The sequence below is a fragment of the Patagioenas fasciata genome, unplaced genomic scaffold, assembly GCF_037038585.1.
Source record: "Patagioenas fasciata isolate bPatFas1 unplaced genomic scaffold, bPatFas1.hap1 Unplaced_240, whole genome shotgun sequence".
NCBI lineage: Eukaryota > Metazoa > Chordata > Aves > Columbiformes > Columbidae > Patagioenas > Patagioenas fasciata.
Genome location: NW_027288667.1, coordinates 70,611 through 97,037, shown reverse-complemented (window position 1 = coordinate 97,037; position 26,427 = coordinate 70,611). Strand labels below are relative to the sequence as shown.

At 46.9% G+C, this 26,427-nt stretch overlaps 2 protein-coding genes and 1 long non-coding RNA gene across 3 annotated transcripts in view; 2 read left to right on the top strand and 1 right to left on the bottom strand.

Moving 5' to 3' along the window:
• The first annotated feature begins 645 nt into the window (after positions 1 to 645).
• On the top strand, positions 646 to 10,219 carry LOC139826809 (leucine-rich repeat serine/threonine-protein kinase 1-like). The gene is made up of 4 exons (XM_071803215.1): positions 646 to 758; positions 5,772 to 6,607; positions 7,098 to 7,199; positions 8,531 to 10,219. The coding sequence occupies exons 1-4, from the start codon at positions 675 to 677 to the stop codon at positions 8,706 to 8,708; spliced, it is 1,200 nt and encodes a 399-aa protein (XP_071659316.1). The 5' UTR covers positions 646 to 674; the 3' UTR covers positions 8,709 to 10,219.
• A 312-nt stretch (positions 10,220 to 10,531) lies between these two features.
• On the top strand, positions 10,532 to 13,736 carry LOC139826810 (uncharacterized). The gene is made up of 3 exons (XR_011736940.1): positions 10,532 to 10,878; positions 11,529 to 11,697; positions 12,393 to 13,736. It is a non-coding gene; the product is annotated as an uncharacterized lncRNA (long non-coding RNA).
• LOC136106916 (chondroitin sulfate synthase 1) overlaps positions 13,703 to 26,427 on the bottom strand; it is a 72,726-nt gene continuing 60,001 nt past the window's right edge. The window contains exon 3 of the mRNA XM_065847619.2: positions 13,703 to 17,210. Within this exon, the coding sequence (XP_065703691.1) occupies positions 15,618 to 17,210 (1,593 nt within the window). The 3' untranslated portion in view covers positions 13,703 to 15,617. The remainder of the gene's footprint in view (positions 17,211 to 26,427) is intronic.

Here is a 26,427-nt window from a genome sequence, read left to right as displayed (position 1 = left end):
TAAGGTACTTTGACTACTTCTGTTCCCAAATTGAGGTAAAGTTCAAATATTCTTATTTTTTCATAACAAGAAATATAGAAAAATCACAATAGAGAAATCTTAAAGCATTTTACATCCCATCTTCTTGGCTAAAATGAAGTGCGTTGCTGTTCTCCAAAGCGAGTGTTCTGTGTCAGTTCAGTAGATTTACGGGTTGTAGAGCAGGTGTAATTCCACATAAAATGTAACGCTGGCTTTTCTTGAATTGACAAATTAATGCAAAATAACATAAAATATATTTCAATTGTCCTGACACACCTGAGGTTTGTTTGATTTTTTGGAAGAATTTTTTTTTTTAAACAGAGTCAGGGTTGTCAGATGCTACTTTTAGATGTGGTGATAAAACACCTATAGTGGTGATTTTCATGTCTTTTTGGATAGTGCATCTACTGCCCACAGCTCATTCTGGGGAAGGCAGAACCTGCTTGGTACCCGCAGACAAAGCAAATGTTCTGCAGGGAAAACAAAGAGAAATCCAGGGTTTGGATATTGAAAAATACAAATAAAAACAGGTTTTGGAGCCAATTTGATCTTGTTCAGGTATGAAAATAGAAAAAGCGTGGAAGATTAAAACTTACAGAATTTTATGTGTTCTTTCATAGGACCAGAAGATTTCTGTGTATGGGTTGCAGGGTATGTGTCCTCTCAAGACTCCGCAGAAGGGTTTGGACACTCCAGCTACTGTGAGCTGCTTTCTGGTGATGCCTGTTGTCAAAAAGGTGAGGAGGAACCTCAGGGAAAAGGGACGTTACTGAGACTGAGCCACCTGCTGCCCAAGTTTGTGTAGCTCGTCACTAGCTGGTGTTGAAGGACTTTGCAATGCCCAGGAACATTTTGGCAGCAGGAGGAGAAGGTTTCCAGGTTTTTGTGCCTCTGCCAGGAGACAGAGGTGTGGGCAAGAGCCTGAGTCAGGGGAACAAAACTGACACTTCCAAACCTGCTGGGAAAATAGTCAAAATGGATCAAATTCCTCTGTGCGGAAGTTTTCCAGCTGTGTTTCCACATCACTGGAAGACAGGGGTTTAGGCTGATCAAGCAAAGTAGAGGGGACATGAAACAATAATTAGAACAGAGATTTGTTAACCACTAATACAGGACTTGGGCATATCCTAACTCTGGTACCCACTTTTTTCCTGGTGTGCGAGCATGCGGTCATTTGTGTGCACAATCAGCTTTAAATATTATCTAGGCTGAGCCACACTTCTCTTTGGATTTAGAATCATAGAATCATTTTGGTTGGAAGAGACTCTGAAGATCATCAAGTCCAACCATCAAATGAGAGTGTTTTGAATGAGAACATTCAAATAATGCAGGCAGTCCAAGTAGTGCCTCATGTGGCTAACAACAAAAGTTATATACTATTTGTCTAGGTCTGGAATTGCTAACATGCAATTCCTGGCAAGAGAAATCTTGACATGACTGCCTGTTGCGGGCAAGTATTGGGAGATGTATAAAAACTGGTTTTGGACTAAATTACCCCCAGTTTGCTTACAGCCACCTCAAGTAAAAACATATAATTATGTTCCAACATTATTGGTAGCTGTGTTGGTTTTGCAAACGCCAGCAGACTGACATGTGTCTAAAAGCTCGATATGGAGCAGCTCTCGGAGCAACAGGGGAGCTGTTTGATGCCACATTCTGCCTTATTGTCCGTTTCTGGCTCATTTGCTGGGACCACGGCATCGCCGCAAACCGAATCAGAGGCAGATGGTTAGTGTAAGGTGCACTGCTTCACTTCCAAACATGGTCTAAGCAGGACTAAAGTAGGGCAGAGATCTAAAGTTGGCACAGGGATGAATTTCACCCGCCGGAAGGCTGCATCTGTCGTCTTGCTTTGGCTCCCAGACCTGCAGCATTTCTCCACTGTGCAGTTTCATTTCTGATGTGTAGGGCAAATTTCTTTTTCATGCTGCCTGAGGTTTTATCCAGGACAGTCGAACGAGTCTTTCACTTTCAGCTTTTCCACTGTCCTACAGCTTGCAAAGCCATTCCTCAGGGGTTACGAGTGGCTTTATGTCTCCTGGTTTCTATTTTCAGTTTGTGGCTTGCCTAGAAAATGTCATAAATAATGCCAGGCCCTACAATAGTAATATTGAGTCTAGACACCTCCCTTCCTCCCCCGACCCTACCCAACCTTCCAGAAATCCACATCCCTTCGGCGCGCTCCTTAGTTTATTGGACTTAACTTTTTCCTCTCTCCTTTCTATGAATGAGTTTGGCAATGAAATAGCCAGAGCAGCAGCCGGAGGGATGTGCAGACCAGATTGGCAAGAAACTAAACCATTTTTTGAAACAGCCAGTTCCTCCAACAAAGCTAAGTGGAAAGCTTACACTTGTCAAACGCACTGTACGGCACAGCGAGCTGCATCAGAGTTATCACACAGTCGTTATTGTCCAGGGGAGGAGAGAATTGCTCGCATTTGCCTGGGAAGAAAGCTTTTAGCTGATGAGATGTGAGGTAACTCACAGTCAGAGAACTGCCAAGGGACGGTGCTGGGAAGGGGAATTCTTTACGACTGCCTTGGGAAGACTGATCCAAAAGAAATAGTTTCCAAAACTCGGTTTCTCATCCAAAGGAAGCATCATGGAAATTTAAAAGCAGCAGAGAGGGGCCCAGAATCTAAAATTCACCCGCCATGGAAAAGTCTTCTACAATTTAAGCTTTTTTGTTGCATGCTTTGTGTCACCAGTCATTGTTTTTGGCAAACAGTAAAATTTTAAGTAAATTTCCTTTGAGAAAAAGAAAAAAACCCCACACAAATAAGCAAACAACTTGAAAAGAGCAAAACAAGATGCCTTCTGAATTGGTTTGCAGCATTCTCACACAGATAAGCTGAGGGAGAGAGAAATCTGAATGGGTGTGAGCCCTCTGGCCTCTCGCAGAAACCTGGAACCCGCGCAAACAAAAGCTGCATTTAAAGGCTGCAGCCTGCCGCTGCCAGTGGTGCCAGACCCTGCGGGGAGGAGAGGAGGAGGTGACCCAGGCTGTGGTGTTGGGGATGGATTTTTAAATTATTCTTGTTTTGTTTTAACCTGCTCCCGGCAGCCGAACCTCGCGCTGTCCTGAGCTGTGAGGACGGAGCGCCTGGAGCCAGCTCATCCCTGCACATCGCACACCCTTGCGGCCCCGCTCCGAGCCCTTCCTCCCTGGCACAGCGGGGCTTCTGGCAGGATGGACACTTCAAATGCAGTTCTGTTGCTCTTGTGTTTTTGTTGGCTCTTCGTGGAGCCCAAATGTTGAAAAATGAATTCTGAGAAAGTTACTTAAGGTTTCTGGAGGCTGCTGCCCTGCCTGCCTTTTGGTCACAGTTGTAATATCCTGATTTTCGGAGACTTTTGTCTTGCTGCACTGGCACCGAATAACGTCTGGTGAGTCAGTGGCACCTGGGGGTGGGTGGCTTTTGCCTTGTGCTTGTGTGAAACAGGTCACTGCCTTGTTTCAGGCAGGCAGGTTGAGGACATTTCTCAACATTTGAGTTCCCACTCCTTGTTTCTTAAACAGAGAGATAACAGTGGCTGGACAGAAACAGGTCCCAATAGCCAAGGCGGTGAGTAATAAGTGCCCCAAAGCATAAAATAACTTCCAGATTTGCTTCCACCGTTGTGCTGTTCCAGAGAGGCTAGAATTTGGTATTACCGGTAAAGCTGGGTGGGGATCATGGATGCAGTTCTGCCCCGTTACGGTGCCGATTGCCCAGTGCCAAGGAAATTTGGCCTGTGGAACCCAAAGGGAATCTGGATTTTGTTCTGCAGTAGCTGACACTAATCAAAGAAACGAAAATATTCTTTGTATGAAGACTATGCTTGGATCATTCAGCATTTTCAAATTAAATGAGACAAAATTATAGCCATCTCCGAAGATTTTAATAGTGTCCTGTGTCATGCTAGGAGCAGTTCAGGTTAACATACCCACATTATGCTTAATTTCACATGTTTCCATTTCAATTTACTTTTTTCCGTTTTTAGTAAGAAATACTATTGCAGGGTCCTTTGGACTGCAAAAGTTGGACCATTTTCACCAGAGAAATGTGGGCTGTTCTGCTTCGTTTTGTTCTGTTTTAAATAACTGTACTCCTTTCCAAAGAAAAAGCAACCCAAAGCCCAGCTTGTGCAAAGCATTATGCCGTGTTCCAACCTATTGATGCAACTCCCTGGCAAACCCAGATCCAGGAGCCCTTGCACCAGATCCACATGGCAGTGGGGACATGGCACCGAACGCTGTGGGCCGTTTGGGTTTCTTTTAATTAAGTGCTTAGAGAATTGGGACTCGACTGAGTCAAAGTCCAAATCCCATTTCACAACTTTCCACTTGCTTCCCTGGTTTTTCCCATTACAGTAAAATTCTGCCATGATTTGGATTAGTCATACGGGCTCAGCACACTCGTGGTTTTAACATACTTTGTATACAGAGAGTGTCTTTTTGTCCGAGACTCTTAATGAACCTTGCTAACAGTGCTATCAATTAAAGTAATACCCCTGCAATATCTGCTCCTTGATACCTGTGAGCAATTGAAAATACTGATTTTAGCCTCTACAGGTCTAAGCATCCTGGGAGCTGCTTCCAGGGCTGGCACAACCAAGATCCCTGGAAGGGCTTGGGCTTTTCCTTAATTTGTGAGCAGCAAGGGGTGACGCTGAGTCCCTGTCCCATCTTGCAGAGGTGGCAGCGTCGCTGGCATCCAGTGTCAGCTCAGCTGTCTGGGTTTGTTCACTTTGCTTTGCTTTAGTCTGGCCAGATTGTAACAACAGCAAAAACGCCCTGGGCAAAGGGTCTTTTTTTTTTAGAATTTATTGCTCCATGGGGAGGAAATAGAAAGGCCTTTGAGGTAGGTATTGTTTTATCTGCTTCACAGATGAGGGAGTTTCTGGTACAGACCGAAGGTCACGAGGAGTTTTGTTCCCCAGAGATCCATTTCCCAGTCTGTTGAACAGCATTTTGCATCGCTGTGATGAGCTGGAGGGGCTGGAGAACCAGTGAGCTGTTGCCTCGCCAGCTCCCGTCCATGGGACGTGACTGTGTCCGTCGCATCAGTGTCGCAGAGCGCAGCACCAGAGCTCGGTCTGGCTGTGGCTCCTGCAGCCAACACATCTGTGCATTTGGGAGTGGACTTTTAACTACCTGCAGAATTCTTCTTGGCACTTGGCAGCTGCTTTGCTGAGCTGCTACTGCTTCTGTGCCCTTGCTGGGACATCTCTGAGCTGCCGGGGACCCCAGACCCAGAGAACGGCCCTGGGAGGAGTGGTGCTGTCAAAGCAGCAGATCTCAGATGCAGAGTGATCGCTTTGTGCTCTTGTTTTGCAAGGGGATTGTCTCCCTCTCTTTGCATTTTTACTGATTTCTTCCACTCCTCCCCTACCTACGCCGATAGCAATAGCTTTTACTCCTTCTTGGAAATGAGCCGCGTTTCTACAGCTGGATTCCTAGGAACACGATGGCTGTCTCAGAACGTACTCCAGCTTGAATTTGTTAACCTTTGGGGCAGGCTGCCAGGTCCATCTGTCCTCCCTTGCCAATGAAGAGAGAGGTAATGCTGGGTGAGAGGAGCATGGCCCTGCAGCAGCTTCTCTGTAATGACTTATTTTTATATTGCTGTTATCACTGAGCCATTTGGGGTAAGTTACTCGCGTATTTGCAGGATTGTGAGAGGCAGCCAAAGCCTCTGGGATTGAAAGGTCTTGTATTACAGAGAAGTAAAAAATCTGGATAGCAAATCTGCTCTCTTATTTTGCAGAACTCATATGTGGTGCTGGCTGGCTTGTCAGATGGACTTGTAGCAGTGTTTTCGGTGTCCCAGGGCATCCCAGGGGACAGCTGCTCCTACCTGTGCTCCCACACGGCAAACAGGTCCAAATTCAACATTTCTGACGACGACCCCCGGCAGAACCCCTACCCGGTGAAGGCCATGGAGATCACCAACAGCGGCGCGGAGGTCTGGTACAGCAACGGCCCTGGCATCCTCATCATCGACTGCGCCAGCATGGAGATCAGCAGGAGGCTGGAGCCCTTCAGCCCCCCCTCGGTGATCACATCCATCGCCTGCAACTCTGAGTGCCACGGGGAGGAGGTGGTGTGGTGTCTGGACGATAAGAGCAACTTCTTGGTGATGTATCACGTTACCACCTACCAGCTCTGCGCCCGCTACTTCTGCGGGGACTGCAGCCCCCTCCGAGACATGTTTACCATCCAGCCGCCTTCAGCCGCCATCCCGGCCACGGCACCTATAAAGCACAAGGCGATGGAGAGTAACCCGCTGGCAGACATGAGCATCATCTACAGCCCGGAGGTCGGCACCCAGATACTAAACCACCAGGACTCGCTCACAGATTATTGCTCTGTGTCTTCCTGCTCCTCCTCGCCTCCTAACAGGATAACCCGCTGCCCCTCCAGCCTACCGAGCTCACCCACGAGCTCTTCCAGCGCACTGCTTTCCACGGATTTTGAGGAGTCTGACAAATTTCATGAGCTGAAGCCTTCCCTGGATCACGATGCTGTGCCTGCAGGCGACAATGTGCAGCATCTCCAAGCTGTCAAGATTCTTCCAGTGAAAGACCTCATATGGATCCCCAGGTGAGTGGGTAACTTATCAAAACAACTGTGTCAAAAATCTCTCTTGCGAAATCAGCTCAGGCTCACTCAGGAGCTTGGCATGCAGGATGACTCAGTGTGATTCACCTGCCCAGAAAGTCAAGTTGTCATTAAGAAATTTTGTTCCCAGTACAAGGGTATGTCAATTTTTCTACTCCCTCTTAACAATATCTAGTGTTGGGCAGAATGGCCACATCTCAGGTCTTGCAGGACAAAAAGAGAAATGCGGGTGAGAAGACTCAAAGCTGTTTCCCAAGCTGCTGAACAAAGAACAACGGGTAGCATCCTCGCTCAGACACAACCCTGGCAAATCCCATTGTCTCCTTTTGAGCTGATGGAAACCACTGGCAATCTGATTTTGCCTGTCACAGGGAACGCAGAATGTCCCGTGGTGGCATGGCAGTGCCCCCGTCCCTGCAGAAGGTCATGTAGCACCTGAGTACATGTGACATCTCCCTCATTTCTCTTCCAGGAGAGGAGGGGACATCATCGTGATTGGCCTGGAGAAGGAATCAGGCATGCAGCGGGGCAGGGTGATCGCAGTGCTCAAGGCCAGGGAACTGGCTCCCTACGGGTGAGGCTGACTGGGCAGCGCCTGTCACACCAGTCTGGGAAGACACAAGGGGACAGGGGTGCAGAGGGTGGGTCTGGGGGCTCTTGGGAGCTTCCCCTCAGCATCCAGCAGCATCTGAGAAGCTCCCAGCTGGAGGAGACGTTGCTGGTTATGCATTAAGCCACATGCATGTTCTTGTAGCATGAGAAATGGTGAAGGGAAGGCACCACCACCACGGCCCGGCCTCTAAAAGCCAGAGAGACCAAGCACCCCGTAACGAGACAGACAGAACCGTCCTGCACAACGTGATAAACATTGGTGTGATCCTGCATGGTGCTGCTTCCCGCTGCTCTGAGGGCACCTGGCAGAGGGTCGATGGAGCTTGGCAGGCTCGGGCCCCGTGTTCAGAACAAGAGCTGTATTTATGCAGCACGGTGCTTGTCTGTGGCTGCATTCATGTCTGTCAGGTTGACGTTCTGGCTCTAAATGACACCTTTGTGCTGCCGGCAGCAACGGGCCAGGGGAAGGCTCCTGGAGCACAGGGGAGAGCAGTTATATACGTTAATTTAAAATGTTTCATACAGTGAACCAGAGTCCAAGTGAATAAATAGCTGCTAGAGAGATGGGAGCGTTGCTGCTGATCACTTAAATACCAGTCTGGGATTGTACTATTTATGTCGGAACAAATGGAGGTTAAGCAGCGCTAAGGATTATAAATGATCATTTATTACCACTGGGCAAACGCAACAGGAGATCAAAGTGCTCCTGCCATGGCCTCTACTTGCTAACTGCGTGTCTTTATCACTTGGTTGGGAGTGCAGTGTTCTCTGTATTGCTCACAGGTACTCTTAGGTTGATTTTTGCTTTACCCAGATTAAGTGTGGCATTAAGGCAAGGTGACGTGACCACCTCGGACTTGCCCTGCTTTGCTGCCTGGCTGGTCCAGGCACGATGGACTTTCACACGCCGTCTTTTACCAGCAGGATAAAGAGCAGCTGGTCAGCAGCAGGCAAAAGAGTCTGTGGATTTAGGAAATTGGGAGCTTAACAGCAGCCTCAAAATGTCAGGGCAGAGTTAAGCACCCACCTGCATGTTTACACACCTGAATCCCTTTAAAAATCTTCTCACATGTCACTGAGCCGCTTGTTTTTGCAGTGACATCATTTTTGTTATGTTCTCCTTCCTCGAGGATTTGTGGCTTATAAAAAGAGCTTCAGTAGCTGGAAAGGAAAGCTTGTGAGCCGGTGGGTGCCGGGTGAGCAGTGGTGTGCGCCCAGTGAGCAGCGGCGTGTGGCGTTAGCAGAGCTGCTCTCCGCTGTAATGCCCGTCTCTGCTCTTTCTCCCTTCCCCAGGACGCTGGTGGATGCTGCTCTCATAGCGAAGGACACGGTTGTGTGCTGCTTTCAGAATGAAGACACAGAGTGGTGCCTGGCTGTCTGGAGGGGCTGGAGCGCCAGAGACTTTGATGTTTTCTACCAGGCCTACGAAGAGCTGGGAAGGCTTGAAACCTGCATGCGCAAAAGAAGGTAGTGCTTGTGGTGCTGGGAACTGCGGCTGGACCAAAAGATGGATGCGTCTTGTTCTGAGCATGGCTGGACTTGGAGACATGGCCCTGGAGAGGGAAGGGATGAGGGGAGTGTGGGCAGAACCTTTGTCTGGTTTGCTGCTAATGGCCCCTGCGGGTTCCTGGGACTGGAGCCTTTTGGGTACTGAAGAGATGGGTGTGAGCAGAGCAGGGACGAGCTCGGCAGCTGCAGGATGAGCTGGGGAGCTGGGCCACCCCGCTGCTCTCTTGCTCTGCCACGCGCTCCCCTGCAGGAGTTGAGAGCAGAAGGTGGAGGTGGCTGCAGTTCTGCTCGTGCCTCTATTTCAAATGAGATGAGAGGAAGACATTTTTTATAATGAGGGTGGTGAGACCCAGGTTGCCCAGAGGTGGTGGATGCCCCATCCCTGGAGACATCCCAGGCCAGGCTGAACGGGGCTCTGAGCAACCTGAGCTGGTGAAGATGTCCCTGCTCATGGCAGGGGTGGCACTGGGGGAGCTGGGAAGGTCCCTCCAACCCAAAATATTCTACAGTTCTATGACTTCCAATTTCTTCTTCCCCATTTTAAGTTCCTTCCTCACCGTCAGCATGTTCTGGCTGCTGCTACTGCTTCTATAGTGCATCTTGTCAGCCAGGAGAGCTCTGGTCACCTCGTGCCTGAGCAGGTGACAGTCCCCACTGTCTGCTGGCTGGTGGTGGGTGTCACTGGGGGGTAATTCACCCCCAAAACGCATCTGCTGGGGCTGCTCTGCACAGCCCTACAGGCTTGTTAGAGGCTACTCCAGGTGTAGCCCCTGTTGTAACTGCTGCGTAGAGACATCCAGGTGTGAGAACCAGCAATAAGCTTTGGCTGGCCACTGCGTTTCTGGTTCCTATAGCTCTTGTGGGAGGGTGTTACTGTGAGACAGCCCAAAATAACCTGCCAGTGATCCTGCATGGTCTGGGGCAGAGAGTGAGCTGTTTAATTGCACTCTTGCAAAGTCAATTGTAAAATGGAGCTGATGATACAAAGCAGAACTACTGGGTTTGACAGATACATCCTGGTGTAAGAGAAAGGAGTCCTGTGACCAGGAAGGCTCACGAGCTGTCTTTGCTCCTATCCTCTTGGTAAATACACTCCGTAGTATCGGGAACACAATAAGCTTAATTTGCCTGTGTTATCTGTGCAGCTTCCGCTCACCACAGCTTTTATTTTATCTTCATTAGTGGCCTGGGATGATGTATTGGCTCTGAATACAATTGCACTTAGTTATCCCAAGCACGTACAGCAGTGTAAAAAGTGAGCCTGGCGAAGCACCCTGTGAATGGTGTACAGTTTGAACAGTTTGCATTTTGGACTTTTTTTTCCCAGGAAACTTGTGTGAGCATCGGCAAGGCTGGCCAAGGCCGAACGGGCAGGTTATCCCTCTGGTTCACATTTCTGTTGCAGGCTGCTAAAATACCCTTCTGCAGAAATAGAGTGTATCTTAAAATAAACGTATTTCCTCCCCACAACGACACTGCCTTGGTGGCACTTTTTATGGGTGGCCCATAACCTGCGTCAGCTCCAGGGTGTTTGGGGTTTGTGGCATCTGATTTAAAATGTGTGTCCTTGTGATAAGCGTAGCTGGAATGGGGTTTACATGCACCTTTCCTGGGCTCACCTTCTGACTCGAGCTCAGCTGTGAAATTGCTGCATCCATGGCAGGGCCAATTAACTGCATTTCATTTCCCTGCCCCTGTCACCCACCTGCACACCCCGTCATCTGAGCTGGGGTTCAGTCACCTCAGTCACCTTCTCGGGGTGCCAGACCCCTTTTACACGCACATTCTCTTTCGTGACCCATCCTCAAAGCTCCAACAGGGGCTGTAAACCGGCTCATCCGTCCATCCAGCTCTGCAGGTTTTCTCTGAGAAAACGCTCTCTGGAAATGCCATGGCCGTTCCTTTTCACCCTCGCGAGCCACCTCAGGACGTTTGGGGAAGAGGGATGGTGGAAAAGCAAATGTCACCGCGTGGTGGCCTGAGAGGTCCCTGCTGCAGGGGTGGGGATTGTGTCCCAAAGCTTCCTGGGAGCAGGGGGTCGGTTCCCAAGAGCGATGGAGAGCCTGAAGCTGCTACTCTGGAATCAGGACAAAACCCCTCCCTTCGGCAAACCCCAGACCTCGTCAGCACAGGTAAGCCGCACACGTCTCGGGATTCTAGTCCCCAGGGCCAAAAATAAAGAGAAATTAAAACCAAAATCCCGAAGAACCCACCAGTTCAATTAGTTTAAGTGAGAATTTAATGCTCGTTCCCAGCTCTCCCACCAGCTGCACCTGTTCTGCCTGAGCCCCAGGCGCTGCTGCTTCAGGTCCCCGTTACGGCACTTGGCCCGGGATGGCTGCGCCTATCGCAGTCCTCACTATTTTATTTCGGCTTCTAAAAATAAGCCTGAGCAGGGCCCTGGATGGGGGGTTACTCCTGCAGAAAACAGCTCGTTTTATTTTGTCAACATCAGGTTTCCCCCAGCCTGTCTCAGAGCAGCGGGAGCGCATGGGAAGGGTTCGGCGCTGGGAGGGAAGCGGATGCTCCAAGATGAGATTAACCCTCCCGAACCCGCAGCAGGATGGAGGTGGGGGCTGGGGCCATTAATTACTTGCCACCGGGATTAATTGAGCCATGAGGGTCAGAGCCCAACCCCCCCAGCTTGTCCCCTCCTGTGGGCAGGGAGCCTTATGCTGCACCCCTGGTGGCTTTTGGGGCTTAAAAAATGCCGTTTTTCAGCTTTATTTTTCCAAAAGCTGGATAACTCTTTTTTCTTTTTTTTTTTTACCCTTCTTTTCAGCACGCAGAAGAAAAATAACAAAATTTAATACATCAGCACTAAACCCAGCTCTTGTGCCCCAGTGATGAGTATGGGGGTAAGTGGGCTTTTATTTACACATGAGCTGGATGCTCCTCCATCCCCTGCTGCACAGAGGGCTCTTGGCTTCAGAGTAAGGAAGAAAAATAAGGTGAGATATATATATACACATATATATTTTTTTAGATTTTTTTATTTTAAGGGACATGAGGAAAGAGGCAGCGCTGGCTGCTTTGTATTCTGCTGCTGACTGGACAGAGGAAATTAATTTTCTTTAAGCCAACTTTAAAAGGACAGGAAATATTGTGGCTATTTTGGGCTGCCCGTCTGTCCTTGCTCACCCTGGGCCCGTGGTGGTGGGACGTGCAGCACTGTCTGGCGTTGGTGGCTTTACCGGCACCGTGGCCTGGGCCCTGGTTTACCGTGGGCAGGTGGAGGTGGCTGCTCCAAAAGCAAACCACCCTTATCGGCCCCGTATCGCAGTGCGTTTGCTTTGGAAGTTTGTTTTATGGCCCAATTATTTTAAACTGTGCCCTTTGCATGAGCCCTCTTGTTAAAAGTCAATAAAGCACAAAGGTGTTTGGTGGGTTTTGCCTTCCTTTTGTAAAATGGTCGGCAAGAGGCGCAGCAGGACCCGGGCAAATCCTCCCTGCCCCACGGGGGGACCCCAATGTCCAAGATACTTGAGCCCAGTGGAAATGTTGGAGCCGATTCAGGACAATTAAAGTTGAGGTTTTTTATTGAATTAAAGTGTGAAAGTAAATACAGCCATCCCAGTATTCGGTCTGTTATTTTTTTGATGTTAATTCAGTTTTTTTCACTCTGTTCATAAACGTGATTTAAAAGGTGGTAGAGATTCCTGGGCAGGAGCAGAGCTGGGAGATGGGTTTTGGAGCTTGGAAAGGAGACGGACGCATTTCTTGCACCTGGGAAAGCACCGGCAGCGGTTTGGACGTGAGGAATAAAAGCACTTCTGGCAGCAGCCACCAGGTGAAATCCCGTAAAAGGGTCGGGGAAGGAAACCCCGCGGGATGCGGCTGCACGGCAGCTCAGTGTGCCTTGGCTGGGGAGGTGAGTATTCCTCCAAGCCTTGCCCGTGCCCCACAGACCAGACGGTTTTGAGCTCCAGTTGGCAGCAGAAACCCCTGAATTTGCTCCAGTCAGTGCAATAACTCATGTTGAGAGAGTGCGGACCAGGGTACAAACCCGTTTGTTTAAAATCGGCCTTAACGTGCGCAACGTCCCCCCAGCCCAGGAACCACGTCCCAAAGCAGAGGAGGAATGTGGGGGGACCTGGAGGCATCTGCCCTGGAGAGGCACCAACCTGCTCCGTGTTTTCAGTGCCATCAAAGTGTTTTCTTTCCAAAAAAACCACCTCTGAAATGAGCTTGCTTGACCAAGAGGAGTATTTTTAGCAAGTATTCATGCAAAACATCTTGGGCTAATAATTTGCAATGTAAAGTTAAGACTTAAACAAAACCTCAGCCTAAGCGGCTCTGGGGGCAGCGGGACACTCTTGCTGATGTTGCTGGAAGGAACCGTCCAGCCCAGGCCAGGGAAGCTGCGTGGAGCCTTTTCTTTTAGGGCAATAAAACCCCACTGAGCCTAAAGGACCAAAACTTGAAATCCTTCCATGGGCTGTGACTCTGCAAACTTCCATATAAATCTTTAACTTGTAAGTAGCTGCACTGAGCACAAGGGTGACTGAAAGACCTGCCCTTTCCTCAGCCCTTTGCTCCTTTTCACCGTTGCTGACCCTTGAGCAGACACGCCCCTGGGAGGGAAATGCAGAAAACAGGGGCAACAAATGCAGTTTCCCCAATCCCGGTGCCTCTCCCTGATGTTTCATGTGCAATTTAACTCCAGCAGCTGATGAACGTTCATGAACAACGAGCCAAGCGCAGCCTCAGCTCCAGGTGATTCTGCTTTTACTGGCTGTTGTGGGCTAAAAAAGTCCTATGTAATAATAATTGTTAATAAATACAGAATAAGTACAGGGCTTTTTCCCCCCATTTTATGGTACAGTTTTTCAGGGTTCATATGCTTCAAGACCTTTTCTGCAGCTTTTACCTGGACTTGCCCCCCCCACCTCTCCTTTGACGGCTGTGCGTGCGCTGGAAGGAAGGGGCCGGACTGACGCAGACGACACCAGGAGCTCCCATTGCAAATAAAAACTTCTTTATTGCATCTTAGAAGCAAGTCTTAAAAAAAAAAAAGAAAATAAAAAAAAAAAAAAGAAAATAAAATAAAAGATTTTCCATGCACTGAATCCATCCAAGTACCTACATCCTTGGGACTGTCACCAAAAAACGATGAACATTATAACTACGCTAGTTGCAGTTCATATTCCGTACATGTGTAAACATGGTTATTTCTTCTACTGGAATAGCAATTACTCCATAAGATCCCTTCAAACATGGTAACAACCTCAGCATCGGTTTAGTTCTCTGCTCCTTCACCTGTCGCCGCTTCCCAAAGAGCAGGCGAAGAGGAGCTGAGAGCAATGAGACGAAATGGTGCTGGAGGATACGATAGAAAAATAGATTGTTCGCTGGTTTGTCTTCGTTTCTGCTGAGCGAGATATTTACAGGTAGGTCGGTCCCAACAGATGATCTGCATCGATGACAATGTCCACTGTCCAAGTCTCGGTGTAGAGGGTTCCCTTTCTGGCTTTAAGGCACTTTATTTAGTATGTTTGCTCTTACCTTGCTAGGTGTTAATCCGCAGGGATCACACGTTCCTTGTGTTCGGCCTCCCCATCCCCAGTTCCTCTCAGGATACCAAAAAAAATTCCTAAGCTTTACTGAAGTCATTCCAAAAATGTCAAAGAAGTTTGGGGAAAAAGATCCATGAAAAAATATTTTAGAAAGTAATCTTTGGAGATCATTTACTACAAGTATGATGTACACTACCTTATCAGTGAGAAGATGCAATACATTCCTTATATATATATATTTACACACACACATATATATATATATATATATAAAATATTAAAATGACTAACAGATATTCAAGGAAAGGTCAAGAACCTAAACCAATGGATATTAAATAAATTAACGGTCTATCAGATACAGAAAAAAAAGTAATCCCAAAACAAAACTAGCAATCAAATGTAATAATTGTTCCCATTAACATCAGGTAACTGACTGAAGGAAAGCGATGCCATCAGGTGACAACACTCGGCACAGAAGATCCATCAAAGTTCTCATCAGGGGTCTCTAATTGTTCGAACCGTCGCTTTGCTGCAAAATTCGCGTTTCCCGTCCCCATCCCCTCCCTCCTCACGCTTCAGTGTTTCTGGATCGCGTCGTCCCGGCTCTAGACAGGGCAGCGGTTGAGGATAATACACAGAACCCACCATGGATTCTTAAAATATTACGTCCATATATGGACCAAATATAAAAGACAAAAATTTCTAGCAGGACTACTGGGACAGCGGGTTGTGCTTTACTCTCCTCCCTCCCTCGGGGTCACCTGGCCCTGCTCAGGGGAAGCGTGGTTTTAAACTGAAGTTATCAACCATTTGCAAAAACAAACCCAAAGAGCAGCCCTCCTGCCATTAACACCCTTCTCACCGCCACCGCCATTCATCTTGTTCTAACGCAATTTAGAAATTCCCAGCTATTCGCAACAAAAGGAGCGGAATCTCTGCAGGGCAGGAGTCCCAACGAAACATCGAGTGCAGCGCTTGTCACTCGGCGTCACACGCGGTCCCGGTTTACAGAATCCCAGCACTGAAGACAGCAATGGAAAGGGTGGGAAACAATCTTTTGTTCATAAGGGAAGTCTAATTCAAGTCAGACTTCTGCTGATTGGTCAGATAACTCTAAAACAAATCTTTTGTTTGAAGGCAAATATTGATCACAGTTTTGTTCAAAATCAAAACCACCACAACAACAACAAAAAACCAACGGCCTTGTTCTTCGCAAAACGAGCGCTTTGTAAGAAAACAACGATGATTTCTAAAATATATCCTGTGTGGTCTTTCAAAAGTGAATTATCAAAAAACATTTTCCCAAAAATAAATTAGATAATTAAAAAAAAAGTCTTTTCCAGCATAGCTGGACATTAGGCTGTCCTCACCGAGCCACTAGTATTGCTGCTTTTCCCAAAATTGGGGTCGTTTTTTTCAAACCATATTTCAGCCAGCTGCTGTGTGGACCCATAAGTTGAAGCTTTGGACCCCAAGCACATTTTGTATTGTTTTGGATCAAGATTAGGGTCACAAAAAACAGGGTGATGCACGTGGACCACTCCAATTTCTTGGCTTCGGAAAGTTTTTAAGCCAGCTTGAATGACTTTGTTAAATAGGTCTACGTCTTCAAGGCCCCAGCCTTGGATGGAGACATCAAAGCCACCGGCTCGAAGAAGATCACCTTTGTAAATACAGGTAATGCCAAAGCCATAGTTCCTCCAGAAACCTGTTTTCTGGGTGAAGGCAAAATGATTGTCACTAGGAACTTTTCCACTATAAACAATCTTTGGATCATACTGGCTAAAAATGATGGGAAAATACACTTGTTGACCCAAAACTGTATTGGCTCTACACCGCTGGAGGAACTCTGTGGTAAACACCAAGTCAACATCACAGAAGAAAAGTAAAGACTCGTTCTGGAACTGAGAAGATCCGACTTCCAGAGCCAGGGCCCTGGAGAACTCGCCCGACACCGGCAGGACCTGCATGTCAGCCTTGGGATACTTGGAGCGGTAATCTCTCATCAGATCGATCTGCTTCGCTTTGTCGGGGTTGGAGTTGGAATCGAAAAGCAGGACAACCAGCTTGACGTTCTGGTTTGGAATGAGGCACGTCTTTTCAAAATTCCCCATGAATCTCGCAAACATGTCGAAACGTCCCGAGAGAGGAATCAGGATGTTGATCTTCTTGTCTTTGAGTTCCTTCCTCTCTACTTTCGATCGGCTGAGCTGGAAGGGAACGAACATCTTCAGCGAGTTGGAGAGGAACGACAAGGATCCGGAGTCGTGGTTGATTTTGCTGGCCAGCTCTTTGGCGTCCATCTCTTCGTGCTCCAGAAACTGGATCTTGCTGAACGTCTGCTGCAAGTACGCGTGTCTCCTGACGGGGACGGTCATCTTCTTCCCCTTATGCTTTTTGTACAGAAGCAACAAGTCGAGAACGTACTCTGCTCCATACATGGGATTTACTCGGCGATAGCCATACTGGATTTCCTTGAAATCGATGATTCTGCCCCGGGTCTTAGCGTTGGCGTTGATCATTTCCATGACCTGCATAACGATGTCATCCAACGCTTCGCGCTGAGACGAGTCCATTCCTCTGCGAGGGGGCTGCCCGTCAGCACCCGAATACAAATACTTCCCCGTAAGAAACTCCCATTCCAGGATTTCTTCCCGGTGGCGGGGCTGGAACCGCATGAAGGAGGGCGGCATCCCCAGCTGCAGGTCATCCTTGCGGATTTCGGTGTTGCTGTATTTGCTCATCAGGACGATTTCCCGGTGCAGCTGCACGGTGCGGTGGCGCAGCTCGGCGATCTTGCGGCTCAACATGTAGCTGTGCAGCCTGTACTGGTACGGGGGGTTCTTGTTGGGGTGCAGCGTTATCGCTCTGTGGATTTTGCTGTTCCTCAGGTCTCGGATATAGCCTTTTTTGTTCTGCTCGTAATTTTCATAGAACAGCTGCTGCATCTAGAAGAGAGAAAGGAGAAGTCAGTGTGGTACTTGTCAAAGTTCGCCCCCGCTGGGAGAAAATTCCTCCCCGCTCACAGGGCCAGGCAGCTTTCTGAATAAGCTGTTCTTGGGTTTAGGCACAGGTTGTAGCAATACCAGCTGCTATTCAAGGAAATTAAGAGGATTATTCCTTGTAAACTGGTGAAAGAAACATCTACCGTGGATTTGGGATTACTACAGCCCATTCTAGAGATACCACCGCTGGCCAAACAACTGAGCAGTAAGCAGATTATAAACTCGTTTTTTCACAACAACACAGCATCACCAGGAAAAAAAACCATGAAGTGTTCACCACAAAATTCTTACTACCCCTCTGCTTCCCACGAGCTTTAATAATAATATTAAAGAACAATAAAAAAGGTTCCTATATACATAGTAAGCAAATACGACGATGCTTTCTCCATGACACCCAAATGCAGTTCAGACATTAAAAATCCAGCTTGCTGAATGTCTCAGTCAAGATGTCAAATGTGTTACCTCAAGTGCTGCAAGGCAAAGCTACGGTTCCCCCATCACTTTAAAATGTCAACGGAAAATAAAAAGCACCTGAGATTCCCAGCAGCAGTTCCACAAGGCAGGTAATACAACATACATATGTAAGCTAGAATAAAAGCATCCTTTACGTGGAAATTGCTGTTTCAAAAGAAGAAGATTGTGAGCTAAGATTAGATTCAGAAGCCTTTGGAACTGAAGAAAAGGAACTCAGCTGCAGTAGCTGATGGGAAAAACAAAACAAAACAAAAAAACAAGAGCAAAAAACCCCTCAAGGCTCAGGTTATACACCAGCCTGGACAACGGACATTTAAAAAGACCATGAGCTTAATCTATGTCACAACACGAATGTCATCAACCTGCCCGAGGAGCTGACGTGACAGATCCATTCCACACAGGATCCAGCCTGCGTTCCTGGCAGCAGAATTCGCAACAGGTAATGCAGTCAATAAAGCACATGTAAAAAGGTATGAGGATTAGCAAAGAGCTAAAATCCAAAAGACAAACAGGAGAGAGAACGACTCAAATCTGATGCTCCTACCGGCTGTCCAGACCCAGCAGCAATCCTATTTGATTAGGCCTTCAGTTGCATTTTTCCCATTATTGTGGACAGCCACTGAATCTGAGGGATAAACGCACACCTGGATTTCATTGCCGCTATCTTAACAAACCAGATGTGCGCACGCCGGAACCTGAATTGCAGCGTATCGCTGCGGACAGCACAGGAGCAAGCTGCCTCTACCTGGACTTTAATCTGAGCAAACGTAATCTATTGCAAAGTTATCTAAATCAAACGAACCTTCTGCTTTCCTGAGAAATGTGTTTTTCCACTCACCCAAAGACTGTTCTTCATTTGTACCCCTATACTGTTTCCTTTACTAATAACACTTTATTTTTTGTCCACTTTGAACCTCGCTGCTTCTGTTAAGGGCTCTAGGAGACCTCAAATCACACCCACTCAGTCCTGCAATCGCAATTTATTACAATGGAGAGATCACACAGCAAGAACAAGACCCGTCCAACACGACCCGACCCACACGTATATTTTTACTGATTCCAGCGATATACCCTCTCTAACTCAACATATATCTATATATATCTATATATATAGATATATAAAAGTATTAAATGTGTATGGTAACAGGCTGGAGACTTCACTGACATTTTAACTACAATTATAGGCACAGCCTTTCTCAAGAGTATTGTGGCACCAGATAAAAATTCTTAAATCATGTCATTAGGCGACTATTATTTAAAGCAAAACTGACAATAGGACTTAATTTCAAATTTTGTTTTGAATTTATAAGAAAACAAAATCAAGACCATGCAGCCTGAATGCATTTATTCCAAAATCGCCATCTAGGGCATTCTGAATTAGCTAAGAGAAGCAGAAAGGCTTTTAGATTACACAACCAAGTTTTAATAGGATACCGATGGGTAGGAAAATGTTATGAAATTCCCAATGGAAGTAAAGAGCTGAACCCCTAGTAAACGACCTTAAATAAAATTAGCAAGCGGTATTTTAAAGCTCTGGTTCGCCGTGCAGGAGTAACCTCTTAGCTAAGCTGGGTAACTTCTGAACTTTTAATACCACTTCTTGTCCCTTCCGAAAACCAGCTAACTTTGAAAACTGAACCGAAAATAAAACATATCTCAGCCAGACTTCTACTGGTGCTTCAACAGAACATTTACAACAGAACATTTACAACAGAAACATCTATTAACGCCACTTTGCTGCAGCCAAGAAGGTGACAACTGTCACAAACCCCGCGCCCCGGCCAACCCTGCGGTGCCACTAATGAGAAGCACCACAGTAGCCGGGCTTTTCTATAATCCTGTTTTTCAGCAGACTGCCTCGTAAGGCTGGCACTTTCATTGTTTTTCCGACAAAGTCTCCCCCTCTCCTATTCCATCATCCCTCTCGTCTCCTTATTGAGAGGCGCGGGACGTGCCAGCATCCTGTGCCCTGAGCCCCTTCCAGGAACAAGGTGCACCCCACGCTGATAGAAAACACACAGAAGGGGATCGGAAGGGGTTAATCAACTTCCTACAGAGAGTATAATGACTTACAAACTATTTTTGCACAGTAGCATGTAGTGCTGTACATGAAGTCCAAGTGGGCAGCAGCCAACTGAGCCGTTTAACCCCTCGCGGGCCAAGGCGCCTGCAGACACTGACCGAGGCGGAGAGGTCTGGGGACTTTCCTTCATGACAAGGAGCCCCACATGGATTGTGTTTTCTCACCCACATCTACAAAACTCGAAACAAATAAGCAGGGACCTCCATACAGTTTGACAGCTCCACCAACATTCAGTGGCTTACATTATGCTGGGCACTGGGTTCCATCACTAACAAGTGCAATGCCGACTATCGCCCATTGCTGCTAACGTAGTTTCTACCTCAACTGGGTCTAAAACACTACACTAAATATTACCTATTAGCACACATGGGCTTTTGACTCCATGCAATGCTGGAAAGCCATAAGGAAGGCAAAAAAATAATCACAACTGCTTCTTGTGTACAGCATTAACAGGAGGGTGGGAGAAGTGGACAGAGAAAGGAATAGCTGTAATTTATGTGTTCCTCCCGCATAGCAGCCATTAGACACACACGTGGGGAGCAACACAAGCCCAGAACATGCACGTCCCGAACAGACGTTACGTGCAAACTTCCCCATGCCCATTACCAGACTCCTGCAAGCTGAACTCTTGCAAAATCTGCTTTTAGCGAAACAGGTTTCTCTATGATTCTTTTTTTTCAAAAAAGAGCCTTTCACGGATATTAATTTTGCAATGATTATATTCTAAGCATGCTTTATTCTAGTGCAGAGCACTGAGAGCGTAGGGATACAAAGAAGAGCCACTCTTTATTGACCGCTATTTACTCTAGACCTGTTGAAGCCTTAAAAACCCTAATGTTCCCCAAACCATTAGAGACTGAATGTTTAAACTGTGGTACAGCTGTTGTGGGCACCGCTGGCGCGTGTCCAAACGACCAACTGAAAGGAGAGAGTGTTACGTTCTTCATTTTAAATGAAGAAGTCTTTTGCAGGCCAAAAAAAAGTGTACTGGAGAAAATGGACTTTAAAAATAAGACCAGTTTATGCAGAAACTGGCCTGCGGCCACGGATTAGCCCCCGAGGGTTTTCTCTTACAGCTCCAGATTGTGCTACCATGGCCCAGAAAACGCAGCCCCACAAGTCTCATGAAAAGCAACTGTGGAGAAGACGTTGTATGGCGGGCTTCGAAATGCCCAAGATGTGCTTCAGATACAAAGTCAAACTAATTAAAAGTTGGAAAGATGGCTGATGTCACCTAATGTTCCTGTCGGTTGGTCGAAGTGAAATGAAAGATGTTTTGCACCCACATCCCAAGTAACTGCATGAAATAATTGTAGCTGCACTAATACAGCTTTGCCACTTCGGAGTGATTAACCCAAAGAGATCACCAGTTTTCCGGCTTTTAAATCACTGATATAGCTAAATTGAGAACATATTTTGCAAGTACATCTGATGAAAAGGAGCAGTGAGTCTTTGTTTACTGATGATGCGCTCATGGTGGAGGGGGAGACGGTAATGACTTCCCTGGATACAACTCTGTGTATTCAGCGTTCTTATTAAAGTTCAGCTTTCCATTTTAAATCCCGATGCTTTACGTGTGATCCCACAGCTAACCCCCGACTGGGCAGAGATACTATGATGGAGACAAACATGGGGAAGTGATGGATAAACACTGATTTCCAGTGAACTTGGCCACTCTTTCATCCCTGTAACCTCCCCAGTCGCCACTACGGGACAGGCTGCAGGAAACCAAACCTGGCGCTGGGAGATCAGACCCCTCTCTCAGTTGAGAAGTGAAGCCCTGAGCTCTGGAGCACGATTAAATCATGTGATCCTTCAGACCAGTTACTTCTAACACAGATTTCATCATGTACCACTGGTTTGCATTTGCTTTGTTTCATAAATTAGAGAAGGGCAAGAAAATCAGCTGGACATCCCGAACAGCTCGTACTCAGAGTTTCCATAGCAGACTGCTGGAGAAGCAGCAGATCCAGCTGTGAAATACTGCGACCTCTGAGTGCAATAACTCCAGGCACGCTCTGAAGCAAGAAGTTTATTTTATACAACACAATTGCCTCTTCTTATATGATACTAAGTGAAACAGCGTCTGTCTCAAGAGCTCTCAGTGCCTTCTGCACTGCTCTCCTCTCCAAAGTATTCGAAAAAGGAAGCCAAGTATCTAAAGCGAGTTTCAAGCAGAGCAAACTCAAGGTCATTGAATTCTCAAGGAATCTGTGAATTAGGAGAGTTACTGCTGGAGTTCAACCTTTTGTTAACATTACCAAGTAGCTGTTTAATTAAACAACTGTCCTTCTCCCAACCCTTTCTTGTTTAAGCAAGCAGAAGAGCTTAAAAATTACTTATTCATTTGCAGTTTCTCAAACCAAGTAGCCTTTACAGTATTCCCAGCTTGGCAACAGAAAGAAGAAAACCTTCAGAAATCAATCTGTCTTCAAAACTTGCATCGTGTGCTTCACCTCTGACCTTGAGCTTGACGATCTCATTACACAAAACCTACACGTGGGAGCAATACAAAGCACTTGGGAACTCACTGAGATCCTCCAGCTATGAAGGAGTGAAGTTTCCTCCTCCTGGCCCTGCATTCTCCTCTTACCCCTGCCTTAGCTTCATGCTCCTGGTCTAAACGAGGACACAGGAACCTGGTCTAGTCACGAAGCGAGGATTCCTTCCCCAGGTCTCCCCTGCTTTGGGTAAGGGGGATAAGTTGGATCAGATCTGCTGCGTAAAGAAAAGAAAGACCAGAGCAATCACATGGCGCTCTCAAAAGAAGAGAGCTGCTCATTTAGTGAAACATCCTTCTCCTTGCGTGTACTGGGCAAACACCCTGTGCACTCCATAAAGCCTGGAACTGCTTCTCTAAAGATTTATGTTTTTAGAGCATAAACCAGAATATAACCTGAAAGGATTTCATACCTTAGGAGATAAAACAGAATATGCCATTTTAGGATATTTAGATTTAACTGTGCAAACCTTAGGAGATCTGGATGCAATTGCAGGCTTTTCTTCCAAAAGGTTCTGATTTAACAGAAACTAAAACAAATAAAATATCACTATTAACATACTAACAAATGTTCTACCCTACAACTGTTAAAGAAGCAGAACATCATAGATGTTAATGACTAATTATCATTGCTGCTGCCTGAGAAAGGGTGATCAAAATTTGTTTCTAGCATAATTTCCGAATTATGAGCCCTGGTGCAAACTGCTGTTCTGCACATGGCTCTCCCTTGCTCAAGTTAGAGCTCTGACCCGAGGGGCAGATGATTCAGCTCTCCATCTCCAGCAGAGACGCGCTCACTGCCTCTGTCCCACATCCAAACCAACCCGGAACACAGCGACTCGCTGCTGGTTTGTTCCTTTAAAGGCCAGAGTCAGGGATGATGCCAAATTACTTGCCCATCAAATATACTGTCTGAGGATTCCTTTTCCTTGTTGTCAACTCCACGCTTTTAGGCCCCGCAGTACAGGCAGAGCACAAGGAAAACTTGGTTTTCATTATGACTTTCAACAGGCCCATGGAAGAAAGAGCCGCAGCCTTGGAAGTCAGCATCTGCTCTTTCTCATGCAAAGTGTGAGGATTTCAGAGGAGCAGCACATGACCCTTGGAGGGTAGTTTCTTGGAGATGATAAGCAGACAGCTTCTGACACCCTGACAAATATTTTTTGGCATGCTGGAAAAGAGGGATGCAGTCTCCTCTGAGCAGAGACTATAGAAGACCTCTTCTGGGCCGCTGTGTGATTTTCCACCATGTGTTTTCAAGAGGCAGTAATGTAATCATTTTGAAATACTTTTGTCCATGGAATTCAAAGATTCCTGTTTGGGACCTACTTTCCACTTCCAGCGGTTTTGTAGGAGTTGCGAGCCATGATGGATGCTGAGCCTTTTTGGTCCCAAAACACTTGGCAAGGCCACCACAAGCTGCTGCTTACAGGGTAGTGGAGAAGAAACCCTCTGCTTGGAGAAACTTCAGCTGCAGCCTGGGCATCCCCGCCTCATCTCACGCTGGATTTACAAGAACATCTTTTTTTTTTTCCCTGTTGGTGGAAAATAAGAATGAGCCATTCAGCTCCCTACAAACTCCCACAGTACCAGTGCCCGACACAGACGTAACATTTGTCACGCAGGCAGATGGTTTCGCTGCTCCTCTTTCACCAGCCTGCGAGCTCAGTTCGGTTCTTCATCTTCAATCTGTTTTTTCAGCCAGAGCCACCACTTTCTGGAGCTGGTTTGAAGACCGTCTACAAGGGTCTGGACTCAATCACAACTTTGTTTCACATGGGGAGCAGCGCAGGGCGACAGCTTCCAGGGTTCACCAAAGTTGCAGAGCATTGTTCTGATGCGTGTGTTTTAAACGCATGCACTTTTTTAAAAAATTTTTTGCCAATATGTTTAATAATTGCTTAGAGGAGGGGAGGGAAATAAAGCCACAAACCCTTGTTTTATGTGGAGAAGCCACATGTTTGAGTCAGCCCACGCAGATGCTACAGATGAGCCCTGGGATAATGCAGCTTCTCAAGGCTGCGATGGCAAAGAGCATCATGCAGTAACGCTGCCGCAGACAGAATTTCCATAGTGAGATGCCGTGATTGTGAAAGTGTTTCTGTTGTGCTTGTATCATTACCACACAGGACTTAAAGCTGAGCTTAAAGGCAAAATCTGCCCTTTGTCTCACCACTGGAAAACATATGTGCACCATCCAGTGTAGACGTGGCACTGCCAAAACCATACGATGACAAGGTCTCTGACTCAAAGAGTTCTGACATCTAAAATACATGCAATACACAGTAGTTCGGTTATAAAAGCTACAGCTCCTTGATGAATGGGGGAACCAGCAGAGGAAGTCTGCCCATTCAGAGGGCTGATGATCTCTCAAGAATTTGAGTTTCATTCCCTGTACATCAAAAGCCCCACAAATTGTGCATTAATAGGTCTAACTACAAAGGTCACCTATTTTTATTACTTGCTTTGCTGAAATACAAGGGATAATATATTTTAAATAATGCATATTTTAGGAGAAAGTAGCAATTAATGCAACCTGGAGCCTCATCTGGATAGGGTTTGCTGGGTGGGTGCAGATTCAACACCCTGAAAAGTGGTAAAAGGCGGCAAAAGCACAGCTGCACATGCTCAGGTTTGGGACCAGCCCATTCCTCTGCAGTTTCATGTATGCTCTGAGCCAGAAGAAAGGCAAAATCTTTCTGTGCAGCCACAGCTTTAATTGTCCTCCTGTCAGTGGAATAACTTTCTCATTATTAAAAAGAGCTGTCAGGCAGACTGGCATTTCCCTCCTCGCCGTGTCCAAGTTAGCCCGTTCGTTCAAATATGGTTAAAGATTTCACATAGCGTTGCTGGCTAACTGTATATGGTCTGAGGTTTTCTGGAAGTCTGCTGTCTGGCACAGTTTGGAAAAGTAACAAGCAGTTTTACTCTGCAGAGCTCTGTAACCAAGTGCCTCTTGCATTACACATGGTCTGTCAAACCAAGGGTTTCACCTCCGAGCGGGTGTGTTTAAGCTTTGCTGATGTGCACCATCCATCATCGAGCTTTGGCAAAAAAAGAATATTCAGCTCCTGCTTTTGTAATGACCTAAATTAAAGCTGGAGATGCAGATACCGATAAACCCAGTTATGCTGAATGTAAATGCATTAGCCCCCATTAAAAATGTAACGGCAAAAAATAAATTAAACGCTGCCTGAAGTATTCCCAAGCTTGGTGAAGGATGTGCTATTCACACAACACACTGAACTCCCTTTAGAACATTAGCCATGCACACATGAAGAGTTTTTTGGTCCTTTCTTAGGGTTTTCTTTGCTTCTCTGCTCCTGATCTGGAAGACCCTTTGTTCTGCCGGTTGTGAGCAAGCTGCCACAGATGCAGTTTTGGGAGAGCGGACCGGCTCCAAACCTGCTAGCTGCAGCCACTGCTGCTTGGTCCCTCCATCCCCCAGCAACCTGCAAGTCTCTGCTCACACCCACCTACTGCTTTTTGTCCTCTTCCTTCCCCCTTGAAGGCTGCAGCCCCTCTGGATTCAGAAACTAGGCAGCTTGGAGGAATTTTTCCATTTTCACTAGTGACTTTTCCTTACCCGAATGACACTTTCCATTCATCTGTGAGACAAGGGGCAGTGGGAGGAGCAGGAAAACATGAAGATGTTCTGGGTGGGTTTGACAGTGGGTCAAAGTCCCATTGCTTCAGGAAACCTTGCGGGTGCTTGATGTTGCTGAGCACAACGGAGAATGGCAGGGAGGGAGGAAAAGTCATTGCTGAGAAAAGCAGAAGCAGCTTCAGCCAACAGATGGAGAAGACTGGTAGAGTATGCAGCTTCATTCACCAAACAGCGATGCCTTGTCTTCTTACAACCCATTTTTAGTTGTTGATTGAGGACATTTCAGGGATTTGACTCATGAATAGCAAATGACTTAGGTTGGGTTTGCCAAAAAGCCTTCTCCTTGCTGCAGGAAGGCAGGGCTGCTTTCAAGTAGCTCCTGAACCAAGACAATTTACAGCCTGACAGCTTAAAGCTGCATTGAAAAGGGTACTCGTTTCCTTGGGGCATTATAAATCGCCGCGGTTCAGACGCAGACGGACACCGGTCCGGGAGG